The 12,862-nt window shown below is 49.0% G+C and overlaps 1 protein-coding gene across 7 annotated transcripts in view; it reads left to right on the forward strand.

Annotated features, from left to right (window-relative positions):
- Window positions 1-5,931: 5,931 nt before the first annotated feature.
- The window catches only part of Macf1 (microtubule actin crosslinking factor 1), a 336,209-nt gene continuing 329,278 nt past the window's right edge, over window positions 5,932-12,862 (forward strand). For 3 of the 7 annotated variants that reach the window (XM_076934254.1, XM_076934256.1, XM_076934255.1), the window contains exons 1-2: window positions 6,006-6,025; window positions 9,389-9,661. In XM_076934254.1, coding sequence (XP_076790369.1) covers window positions 6,019-6,025; window positions 9,389-9,661 — 280 coding nt within the window. In that variant the 5' untranslated portion in view covers window positions 6,006-6,018. Of the gene's footprint in view, window positions 6,026-6,185; window positions 6,345-9,388; window positions 9,662-12,862 lie in introns of those variants that run through there. The other 4 variants (XM_076934258.1, XM_076934260.1, XM_076934251.1 and 1 more) reach the window with 3 other exon arrangements.

A 12,862-nucleotide genomic window follows, 5' to 3' on the forward strand; every position in this document is an offset into this window, starting at 1 on the left:
TGGACTATGCTATCCTTTGCTACTCACCATTTTAGAAACACCATAGCATATATCACTGAGTGCTTTCATGCAAGGCTTGCAATTGCCTCACCAACATCACATATGGAACGGATGGATAAAAATGTGTGTCACATGAAGGTGTTCCGAGGCCTGCAGCAGAGGGCATGGAGACTGACCTGCAGCCTATTGGAATAATCTAGATAGTATCTTGCTGACATATCTCAGGCCACTATGTGTGGCTGTAGACTGGAGTAAGCACATAAAATCAGCCAATCATAGGCTGCAGCCTCACCATCCAGGAGGGAAATCAGTGCAAGACACCAGTGTTGGAAGTCTGGACCAAAGGCAGTAACGGCTTTGCATGATGTGGATCTTTCTCTAATATCCAGTTTGCTGATGAGACTGTGAGCTTGTCAACAGCTCTTTTTATGCCATTCGAACCCTCCTCCTCCAAAGAGTATACAACTCGAAGCCAGCCAACCATTCTTTGCTCTATTGCTCAAGGGAACACATGGATAATGAAAATATGAAGGAGGGTCTGGAGACATGGCTCATCAGTTAAGAGCACTGGCTACTCTTTTCAAGGCTCCATGGTCTAGTCCCAGTACCCACATGGCAGCTCACAACAGTTATAGACAATTATTATAGACAAAACAAACTCCAATCCCAGGGGATCTGATGCCCTCTTCTGGCTCTGAGGACACTGCATGCACATGGTGCACACATGCAGACAAAACATCCATTTACATAAAAAATAAATAAATAAAATGCTCCCCCCCCCTTTTTTTTTTTTTTTTTTTTTGAGACAGGGTTTCTCTGTATAGCCTTGGTTGTTCTGGAACTCACTCTGTAGACCAGGATGGCCTCGAACTCAGAAATCCACTTGCCTCTGCCTCCCAAGTGCTGGGATTAAAGGCATGCACCACCACTACCCGGGTAAATAAAGTGTTTTTTAAAACTAAATAATAATAAGCTGGGCAGTAGTGGTACACCTTTAATCTCAGGACTTGGGAGGCAGAAGCATGCAAACATCTGTGAGTTTGAGGCCAGCCTGGTCTATAGAGGGAGTTCCAGGACAGCCAGGGCTACACAGAGAAACCCTGCCTCAAAAAGCCAAACTACTACTACTGATAATAATAATAATAATAATAATAATAATAATAATAATAATAATAAATGTAAATTAGGAAGGAGAAGCTTGTTTACACGTTAGTAAATGTTTAACTGGGAACCTTTCCCATTCCAAGTGTTGAGACTGCAGATCCATACCCAATTTAGAAATTCATAGAGGTTGGGCCTGATGAGGCACATGGGTAATTCTAGCATTAGGAGCTTGAGGCAAAACTGTGAGTTTGGGTTTAGCCTGGACAGTGTAACCAGACCCTGTCTCAGATGCCAGAAGGGAAAATGGAAGGGAGGGAGGAAAGGAGGGAGGGAGGCAGGGAAGGAGGGAGGGAGGGAAGGAGGGAGGGAGGGAGGGAGGAATCTTGAATAGGCTGGTGCCTGATTCCTAAATTACTTCATGGAGTGTGGCAGGCTTAAAAGAGAACCCGGGATCTGGGATGTGTTAGTTACTTCCCTCCTTTCTGCAACAAAGTATCTGACAAAAGCAACTTAAGGAACAAAGGGTTTATTTTAGCTCTCAGTTTTAACTATCTTCCATAAGGGCCAGGAGGCGTGGGCCAGAGAGTCAGCTAGTCACATTGTATCTGGTTGTTCTCTCCTTTTTTATTCAGTCTAGGGCTACAGTACATGGAACTGTGCCTCCCTCATTTAGGGTGAATCCTCCTGCTCAGCGAACTCCTCCCCCAACCTCAATATCTGATAGATTCTATTCAACCTTTTCCCCTCAGATATGCCCAGAGGTTTGTCCATCAGGCTAGGCGACTCTAGAGTCTGTCAGGTTCACAGGTTTGCCATTGCTGGGTACCTGGGTGGTTCTGTCTATTTCATACAATCAAGCCTAACTATGGGCTAGTGCCACACATTTGGTCCCTTCTTTTATTGTGCCTGATTCCACAGCTTTCACTGTCATGCCTCTGACCTAGTGATGACCACAGTCTCAGGGGTTATAATTAACTCATTCGTTTGTTCATTCATTTATTCATTCATCTAATTAAGGACTATTTATTTAACACATTCTTGGAAATGGGAGATAAAACAGAGACAAAGTAAGTACAGGTCCTTCCTCCACAGGCTTTTGTTCTTGACCTTGTTGTGGGAGTGCTTTTTGAAATAAGTTTCCTAGGCTGGCCTCAAATGTGCTATGTAGCCCAAGCTAGCCTTGAACTCTTGATTCTCCTGCTCCCAGAGGACTAAGATGACAACATTTACTACCATGCCTGGCTCTCAAGCAACACTCATGTAGCACAGCAACCCAGATGACAAAAGGCCTGGAACAGGCTAGCAAATCCTGCCTCGGCCATGTCTCCATGTCTGCCACTTTAATATCCTGCTTTCTTCCCTTTCAAACCAGAGCCTCTTCAGGTACCCCATCACTGTAATACAGTTATTCCAACATTTCTCTCTATTATGTCTTTCAGATCAGTCATTCAAGAGGGATTAGGGATGTCACACAGGCAGCTGAGTAGGCACATCTAGTGCCAGGAGGAAAAGGTGACATCTAGAGATACAGATGTGACCCAAATCTATGTCATCATTATATAGGGCAAGAATCGGAATAGTGGGGTAGCTGTGGCAGAAGACTTGCCTAGTCTAAGCAAGGCTCTGGGTTTGACTCCTAAGTACCAACAACTACCACACCCATCATCAAGAACAATAACAAAAGCTGTGTCCTGGCACACGTCTTTAATCCCAGCAATCAGAAGTCTGAGACAGGAGGATCTCTGTGAGTTCAAATTCAATGTTATCTACATATGGAGTTCCAGGACAGCTAAGCTACACAAAGAGACCCTGTTTTGAAACAGCAGCAGCAACAACAACAACAATAACAACAAAAAGTCCACAACAGCCGGGCGGTGGTGGTGCACACCTTTAAACCCAGCACTTGGGAGGCAGAGGCAGGTGGATTTCTGAGTTCGAGGCTAGCCTGGTCTACAGAGTGAGTTTCTGAACAGCCAGGGCTACACAGAGAAACCCTGTCTCGAAAAACAAAAACAAAAACAAAACAAAACAAAACACCAAACAAACAAACAAACAAACAAAAAAGTCCACAACAGCAAAAGCAAGAAACAGTAACAAAAGAAATCTGGGCACAGAGGCACAGAGGCACATGCCTTCCATCCTAGCCTTTAGAAGAGAAGACCAGGCTGGCCTCGAACTCAGAGATCTATCTGGCTTTGCCTCCTAAGTGCTGGGATTAAAGGTCTATTTCACCATCATGTGGCTCCAGCTTCTGATCCTTTTACAAGCTATAGGTACAAAACTCAGCGGCTAGCTCCTGGGAGTGTTTGACTACTTCTGTCTGTGAACACCATTCTCCAAGTGGAGATGAAACAGTGTGGCGCAAGTTTCAGGACTAAGTCAGGACTCCCAATAGTCATGTTGGTGAGAAGCTGTTCTGGGCTCCTTCCAAACCCATCGTCTAGGCTATGAGATTCAAAGTCCACTTGAGAGAATCAGTAACGGCCTGCTTGGATCTGGCGGAGGGGCACAATGGAGGGCGCCTCTGGAAGGCAATCATTCCGAAGTGTCTGCCATCTCTATTGTCCTGTGACAGAGTACAAGGACCTGACTAGATTCATTCTGTGTTCCCGTGCACATGGTATTCCTCAACAAAAGATTGCTGAAGTGAATTGAAGCCCAGTAGCCCAAGGTCATCGGCCCACAGCCAGCTACAAAAATCTTGGCACATTTTACCAGTAGCTCAATCCCAGGGTAGTACAACTGGAGCTAGAGACATAGCCCTGGGGATTTACATTTGAATGTCTTGAATCCAGAAGGTTCTGGAAGCTCCACCTTCTGGCAGTTTGCAGCATGAATAATTCAGGATTAGGCTAGTGGTCAGAATTGGGAAGGTCATTGAGGGATGGAAGGAGGAAAACCTTTAGATGTCCTCTAGGCAGATACGCTGGGCCTTAAGGGTTTTAGCAATTGTCTTCCTGAGCCTTACAGTGGGCCTTGTCTATAGAGAACACACCCCACCACTCCCTGCCCCTAGGGATTGTTTCCCCATGCTCTTCCTACCTCTTCAGCCTGCTTCCCAAACCCTGGTGCCCACAGTCATGTCTCACTGGACAAGCACTATGGCACTCATTTCTAAATCGAAAGATGACTTTTAAGCTTGATGTTTCTGTGCCTCACAGAACCTTTATTTTATTATTATTTTATTATCTAAGTATAATCTGATGTTTATTTGGGGTATCATTGACCTTAGTAACAACTAAATTTCACCAAACATTTTAAGTTAAAGAATTTCATACATGCATAGCATCATGATGTAGCTTGATCAAATCCACCCCCATTCTCTCCCTTCCACTTCCTCCCCCCACCCACTTTCCTCTCTCAACTTAATGTACTTTTTTCTTTTTAGATCTATTTATTTTATTTTTATGAGTGTTTTTCCTGTTGGTATGAATGTTCACCACATGCATGCCTGGCACTCAGTGAGGTTAGAAGAGGTTATCAGATTCTCTGGAAGCAGAGTTTGCTATGATCGGAAGCCACCATGTGGATGCTAAGAACTGAATTCAACTACTCTTTACCCCTGAAGTGCTCTGTTTGAAACCTACTGAGTCTACCTGGTGTTGCTTGTATACAAGGGGGTGAAGAGGAGAGGAAGTGGAAGGGAGGGAACGGGGGTGGGGGTGGATTTGACCAAAATACATGATGCTATGCATGTATGAAATTCTTTAAAAAGAAAATGTTTGGTAAAATTTAGTTGTTACTATGGTCAGTAATATCCCAAATAAACATCAGATTATACTTAGATAATAAAATAATCAGGAGAGAACCAACTTACATAAATTGTTCCTGGACCTCCACACTGTGAGTCATGGCACATATATGCACGCACACACAATGTAATAAAAATTAAAACGTATTTGGGATTTATAAACTATATCTATCTATCTATCTATCTATCTATCTATCTATCTATCTATCTATCTAGTGGCTTCTTTTAGAGGGTTGGCTTTTCTTTGAGTCAGGATCTCAAGTATGTAGGCCTTGAACCCAATAATCCTTGACTTTTCTCACTTCACCTCTATGTCCTCCATGGTTTGAGTTTTCTGGCAAGGTCTCTCTGCTGGCTTTGAACTTGTGATCCTTTGCCTCTGCCTCCCTGGAGGACCTTTGAGTAAATCATCTGGTTTTAGTTTTGCATTCGCAAGTGAAAGATCATAATGCTGTCTCTTGGGATGCCGTAATGATCCTTCGACTTGCCTGCTGGACTGTAAATGCTGTGAGGCCGGTGGGCAGGAATCAGATGCATTCTGCTCAGCTATGTATCTTCAGTAACTAGTGTGTCGACGTTCAGAACATATTTGTTGATTGAATGAACCAGAAGAGATCTACCCCTGATATCAACCAGGTAAAGCACGTTGCACAGTAACCGGAAGGCATCCCTGTATGGTGGCTGTTTCTATGCAGAAACATTCTAGGGACATTCATTAATCTGCACCACAGAGGATAGAAGACATGCCTACATCACTAGCTCACACTTAATAAAGGTCTTATCAGTGGAAGAAGCTTCTTCCAAGCAAGGTGCTGCCTTATAAGTGTCTCTAACTATTAAGAGACTGGATTCTTTTCATGAGGCCTGGTTCCCCTCTTCTCTTTACCCCTTGAGGAAATGGAGCCTCCTAGTCTCTCCTGGGCTCAGTTTTCCTAGGGCCTTCTCCAAGAGGTGCCCCAGGAGGGGTGACAGAATGTGGTTTTAGAGTAAGTGTGCAGGAGGGCAGGCTGGGGTTATTCCAGAACCCCGGCTGCGCTGGGCAGGGAGCCCGAGCCTGGGAGAGTCACCCTGGGACTGGCGGAGAAGAGCTCCCAGAGGCGGGTCAGGGTCAGAGAGCAGCCCCGGGCCCGGGGCGGAGAGGTCGGTCGCTCAGAGGGCGGGGAATGAAGGGTGAGAATTGACCCTGGGAGCCCCGGGGCGCTGCGAGGGGAGGGACCGCGAGAGGACACGAGGTCAGTGAGGCTGGGCGCGGGGCCGCGGACCCGTAGGGCACAGCGGGCGGGGTGCAGGGCGGAGAGCGCGGCGGGCGGGGGGCGGCGCCGGCGCCGGGGGTGGGGAGCGGGTTGGGCGGCTGCGCGGGCTCCGCTTCAGCCGCCGCCGCTAGGGCGCGGGGGGCGGGGGGCTCGGCGCCGCGAGCTCGGCCATTGTGGGAGCCGCTCCCCTCCGCCGCACCGCAGCCGCCCGCTGGCCTCCTTCTCGCGCTCACAGGGTAAGGCGTGGGGCGGGCTCCGGGTCCCGGTTCCTCCGTCGGCTGCGCGGCGAGCCTTGGAGCGGGGCGGCCGCGCCCCAGCCCCGGGGCTGCTGGCGGGCGGGTTGACAGGCAACCGGCACCGCGGCCGTGCGGGCCTCGCACCTGCAGCACGGGGAGTGCGGGGAACGCAGGGCGCGCGGAGCCCGGGTTCCCTCGGGCGGCCGCTGCCCCGGCCAAAGGGAGGCGTGTTTCCTGGGGGGAAAAAATGGGGCACAGGAGAGGGACCTGCAGGAACGGGCAGGGCTGGGCAGGGAAAGTCGCCTCCGGCTTCCCAGAGATCCGCCGGTGGCACCGACGCCCTGCCGATCCTCGGTCACGCGTCCCCGCTCTTTGTCAGCCACGCGCGGCGGGCACGCGGACCCACCCGCGCCGCCACCGGCTCCCGGGAGCGCCCCTCCCCCACCGTGGGGGTGGAGGCGAAGTGGGGAGGGCCGCAGCCTGTCAGTACCGGGTCAGATGCTTGTGGCGGACCCAGGTGACCTGGGGACCGTCCCGATGCATTGGGGCTGTAGGCGCCTGTTCCTTCCAACCGGGGCAGGATGGAGTGACCCGAGTGATCATTGAGGAGTAGGGCGGAAGCCCGGAGGTCACACAGGTGTGAGTGTGCGTGAACGGTCGGGGACTGTCTGCGAGCCGGATAGAGCGGTGGAGGGCCGGGCCTCTCACGGAAGAGGCCTTGCTTTTGCGGGGGCCTTTGTAGTAAAAATGGGCGTCTAGGAGGGGAATGGGCGGCTCTAGAATGAAGCAGGTGGTCTGAGAGGAGGGGCAGTTTCCTGCCCAGCGCTGAGGGTAGGACGGTTGCACAGCCTGAGTTTCCTGGAGGTTGGGGCTGTCACTTCAGCACCTGAACGGACAAAAAAGGTGCGAGGTAGGTGCTCGATGGTAATGGTGAGACTGGGGACAAGTGCTGCGATAAAGGGCAAAGCTGAGCCAGTCCTTGGGTCTTTTAGACTCTTTCCAGTGGTAAGACAGGGTCTTAGCGTTCCATGAGAAGATCCACACACGGCAGAGCTGTTCTGTTTGCCCCGGGTTTCACAGAGCCTCCCCGCACCGTTGGATGCTTCCTTTGTCTGAGTTTTGTGCTTCTGGGGGAGATGTCAGTGACCCAGGAGGCAGTCTCTGCCTCTTGCTGCTTATAAACGGAGATTCCCAGAATCCAGGAGGAGCCGTGCCAAAGATCTGGCCATTTAGGCTACTTTCCTGCTCTGCACAGCCCAGTGTGCAGATATTCCCCTGTAATGAAAAGTTGACAGACAGCTCTTGCCTTCCCTGGACTCTAAAGCTCCAACAGAACTGTGTACCTGAACAAGATCTGGGGCCTTGGGGGAAGGCTGACAGCTGAAGGCATGCACCAGCTTGGCTCTGAGAGCCCTTGGGGTGGTGGGCCATGTGTAGCAGATGGTTCTGGGCAGTGAGCTGAGCCTGGCTGAGGGAAGGCTGCCCAGTCTGGCTGGTGAAGCCCAGCTGGCTTGGAATGATTGTGTTTCCGCTTTTCTCCCTCCACTAGCTAAACTGACCAGAAAAACTGCGGGTCCTTACCATCACCCCTGCCCCCATGCTGTGTGATCTATTCCCACACAGCCCTTGGAATGAGCCAATGAATGTTTTATCTAATGCCTGCTGGGTGACATACATGGCACCAGCTAAGTTTACATGCACATTTCACGGTGTCCTTAAAATATCCTCTAAGGAGAAGTATTGTCTCTCCCCCACCGTGCAGATGATGAAACTGAGTCCCCAAGAGGTGAGTGACTTGACCCTGATCTTACCAACTGTAAGTGAGTGCACCAGGTCTATCTTGCTTCAGGTTCAGTGCTGTGTCTAACCTGTGTGCTGGAGGAATTGGGAATTTCCACCTATTCTAGCTTCTCCCCATTCCTACCGATGAGATCCTGTGTTAGCTTTTGAAAATCCTCCCCATCTGTTGTCCCATTTTATTCCTATAGCATTCCTGGGAGGTAAGAGGAAGGGAGAGGTAATCATAGATTCTGTATTGAGTGCTTACTAGGTACCTGGCATCCAATGGCAGGAGCTGATTTAGTTCTTGCAAACAACCCTGTGAGACTGGATGCCAACCATCATCATCTCCATTTTATAGGTGAGAATGTCGAGGTAACAAGATTAAATGGCTTCTCTGTGGACATATAGCTAATGGATAATGGAGTAGAATTTAAGCTCCTATTTTTCTGCCTGGCTGTCAGTAATGGAAGCTAACATTCACACTGTATTTTTGTTTGTTCTTTAGACAGAATTTTGCTATGTAGCCATGGCTAGCCTGGAACTTGCCATGTAGACCAGGCTGGCCTTGAACTCACAGAGATCTGCCTGCCTCTGCTTCCGATCAGGAAGAATGTTTTTGAATATGTATCTTATTTATATGAGTAGTCTGTAGCTGTCTTCAGACAGAGGGCATCAGATTCCATCTGTGAGCCACCATGTGGATGCTGGGAATTGAACTGAGGACCACTGGAAGAACAGTCAGTGCTCTTAACAGCTGAGCCATCTCTCCAGCCCACTGCCTCTGCTTCCTTTTGAGTGCTGGGATTATAGGCATGCTTCTTCCATGCCTAGCTACAACCTTATTTTATTGTTAATTCTGTGTGTATGTGTTGTTTGTGTATGGATATGTGCACATGAGCACTGGAACCTAAAGAGACTAGAGGAGGGCCTCAGCTCCCTGGAGTTAGCTCAGGTAGTTGTGATCTGCCTGGGTGTTGGGAACCAAAGTCAGGCCTCCTACAAGAACAGTATACTCTCTTAACCATATCTTCCCCAACTCCATGTATGTGCATGCATGTGTGCACGTATGCATGTTACCTGATATAACTTTCCCTTAAGCCCCATAGATTAGTCTTGGCATTTTGTAAATGAAAAAACCTGAGGTTGAGGTAGGTAAAGACGTCAAGTCAAGTTAGTAGCAGAGCCAGGAGTCCTCAGGACCCAAGTGTCAGTGTTCCTTGTGTGACCCTTCATTCTGTTCACATTCTTCCTCTCTCTTCCAGATCCCTTCTCTCAGGACATCGAGGTCCTTCCTGCAGCCACTCCTGCTTGGACCATGTCTTCCTCTGATGAAGAAACGCTCAGTGAGCGATCCTGTCGGAGTGAGAGGTCATGTCGGAGTGAGAGATCTTACCGGAGTGAGCGGTCAGGGAGCCTGTCTCCCTGTCCCCCCGGGGACACCTTGCCCTGGAACCTGCCACTGCACGAGCAGAAGAAGCGGAAAAGCCAGGATTCTGTGCTGGACCCTGCAGAACGCGCCGTGGTCAGAGTCGCTGGTAAGAATGATCTCCAGTGTTTGCTACCTGAATGCTGTGGGGTTGAGGGAGAGTTTGGGCCAGTGTCTGCACCAGCATTGTGAGGAGCTGAGAGGCTCTCAGAGCCAAGTCAGCTGGAATCTGACTTGTTATGATGATTGTTATTGTAGCAAATATGATGAAAGAACATTCAAGAGAATCCTAAAAAAAAGAAAGAGATAAAGAAAAAGAAAAGCTACTACCCCATGCTGAGTGAGGCCTATTCTCATATCTGCACCTCTCCCCTGTTTTTCCCACTTAGCTATAGTTTACATACATAATAGTTACCTTGGTGGTCTGTGTTCCAGTGTGGATCTGTTTCTTCATTTACTCTTCAACAGATCTTCAGATTTACACCTCAGATTTTATGGGTTATTTTAAATTTTATTTTTGTATTTTTCCAGATATGCTCTCACTATGTAGCCCTGGCTGTCCTGGAACTTACTTTGTAGGCCAGGCTAGCCTCAAAATCACAGAGATCCACCTGCCTCTGCCTCCTGGGTGCTGGGATAGGAGGTATGTGCCACCACACCTGGCTCAGACTTTATTCTTGTTTTTAAAGGCTGTGTGTATTTCTAGGTTTTTAAAACTCCTATTCCTTCCTCCAATGTTCTGCTGTAGTCGACAATTCTGTAATGATCATGTCTAGGAATAAAAACTTTTTATTTCTGTTGTGTTATTTCCTTATAAGGAAGTCTTTGGAGAAGCTGCTTTTAGTCATATCGCCTTTCAAAGGTTGTTTGTAGGTTCTCCAGTAACTCAGTGTAAGGGCTAGGGGCTGCCTCCCCTTGTCAGGAGGTGCCTGTCTGTCCTTTCCAAGCAGCTGTGCTTAGGAGTGTAGGCTTTGGTCTCAAAAGAGGCAAGGAGACACAGGTGGTGATGAGCCATCGGTATGGGTGCTTGCAACTGAATCTGGGTCCTCTGGAAGAGTAGCTGAGGCTCTTAACCACACGTATTTCTCTAGTCCTCAGCATTGTTTTTTGTCTTAATGGAAGAGCTGCCTTACTGAGGTCATAAACAGCTATCTCCCCGAGTGTGCTTAGTATCACAGCAGATGTTGGTGTCACCGTGCAGGTAGAGAGATAGAGAAGCACCACAGCTTGTGCAGTGAAGTCTCCAGGTCTCAGTCCATTGCCAAGGTCTGTCCCATTGTCTGCTTTGTGTCAGGCAGATAACATACCTTCACTTTATGTTACCAGACCCTCTGATCAACCTAATGGTTCCAGTTCCCTCAGTTTTTCTTTCTTCCATGTGACTGTCAGAGTGTTTTATTGTAAAGACAAACCTGCTCCTGTTACCCTGTTGCTTAGAAACCATCTTTGTTTCCAAATTGCCCGTGAAATGAAGGCTTCAACATAAAGACCCACCCCAGGCCAGGCCCCATCCTATCTCTTCTGTGTCACTGGCTGGCCGGCACCTCCACCCTGCAGCACTGTGCAGTAGCTTGCTTGCCTGTCAAGGTATGCAGCTTATGGGATCCAAACTCTACGCTTTAATTTTCTTCTCTGCAAGATGTTGGCAGGTCCTTCTCCTCCTCCTCCTTAAGTATCAGCCCTTCTAGCCCTGAGGCCTCCAGTGGTACCCAAAGCCTCCTCCTCCACTCTTACATTCATGCTTCTCCTCCTGTTCCCTTGAACAGCAGAGCAGTTAACCCACAGGGAGCCCATTACCCCCTCACGACTGTGAGCAGTTCAGTGCTGTGTCTTATTTTATATTTGAGCTTCAGTGACTTACCCAGGACCTTGGGCATGCTAGAGGTCATGAAATAAGGAATGGCGACCAAATGAGTGCAAGAAGTATTTGGAGGCTAATATGTGGGCGACTGTGAGAAGGAACAGGCTGTGGGCTGTAACGGGAAATTAGAATTGAGAGGGTTATGTAGACTTGTGGGCCAAGAAAGATGCAGGAAGGAGCTCGGGAAGAGCAGATAGCAGAGAGCCTTGGCAGGTAGGCTGCAGTTTGAACTGCTGGTGAGCCAAAGAGAGAGCTGAGAAGGAAGGCCTTCTCAGGTGTTTTGCCCCTGAAACATCATCTAGTAACAAAGTTTGGAGCAGGCGTTTTCCTGAAGTCAGAGGGGATGCCTCATTTTCCCTTCCTTATATTCGAATTCATTCTCCATCACCCACACGTAGTTCTAGATGGCTTTGCGACAGTTTCTCCTAAGTGTTTTCAGAGAAGGCCCTGGTGTTTAAGATTCTGGTCTAGGCAGTAAGTCAAAGGGATTCAAGGGAGCTTAATCCTCAGGCAAAGGCCCTCAGGACCCTGCCCGCTCAGCAGAGCAAAGGGTAGGTGCTGGGCTGGGCTGTTGTGCTTTGTTTCTGGCACCATGCTGGTCTTTGCAGGCTGACACCACCAATGACTATCTTGGGGAGGGGGCTGGACCAATGAGGCTGGAGATGGGGAAACTGCCTTTTTAAAAATAGCCGAATGCAGTCAGATGAGTTTCTTTAGCAGGAGAGAGGAAAGGCAGCAGAGACAGGCGAGACTGCTACTTTAGCGTCTCCATATGGTTTTATAGAATGTTGTGGGGGCTCTGGGGGCTCCACCAGAGTAAAGAAGCAGGCAGCCTTGCCTCTGGGGAGACTCCCACATGTAGATGCAGAGGTGCTGAGAGACCCCGAATGCTCTGAAGCTCCCTAAGGCAGAACTTGCCTTCTGGGAGGAAGTGAAGTCAGGCTCACGCTGGAAGCAGCTGTGTCCTGTGTAATATTCTCCTCCCTCAGGTTTTGGGTTATGAAGCAAAGTGGGAGGTGTCAGAATCAGTGTCATCAAATGTAGAGACTTTCCAGTACCTAGCCCCTTCCAGTGTCTCTTCCCACCCCCGGTCATCATTATTATATTGTTATTATTATTATTTTATTTGTTTAGTCTCTAATGTTGCCCTCCCCCCCCCCCGTCCCACCTCTCCTTCCCCTCTGAGAGTGTGGGTATTCCCCCTACCCTGGGACATAAAGCAAGATTAGGTGCATCCTTTCCCACTGAGGCCAGGCCAGGCAGCCCTCTGCTACATATGTGCCTCTGACAAGCCCGTGTAATGCTCTTTGGTTGGTGGCTCAGTCTCTGGGAGCTCCCAGGGGTCTGGGTTAGTTGACACTGTTGGTCTTCTTGTGGGGTTGCCAGCCCCTTCAGTTTGTTTCTTCAGTCCTTGCCCTCACTCTTCTATAGGGGTGCCCGACCTTCCCA

This window comes from Arvicanthis niloticus, chromosome 5, assembly GCF_011762505.2.
Source record: "Arvicanthis niloticus isolate mArvNil1 chromosome 5, mArvNil1.pat.X, whole genome shotgun sequence".
Classification (NCBI taxonomy): domain Eukaryota; kingdom Metazoa; phylum Chordata; class Mammalia; order Rodentia; family Muridae; genus Arvicanthis; species Arvicanthis niloticus.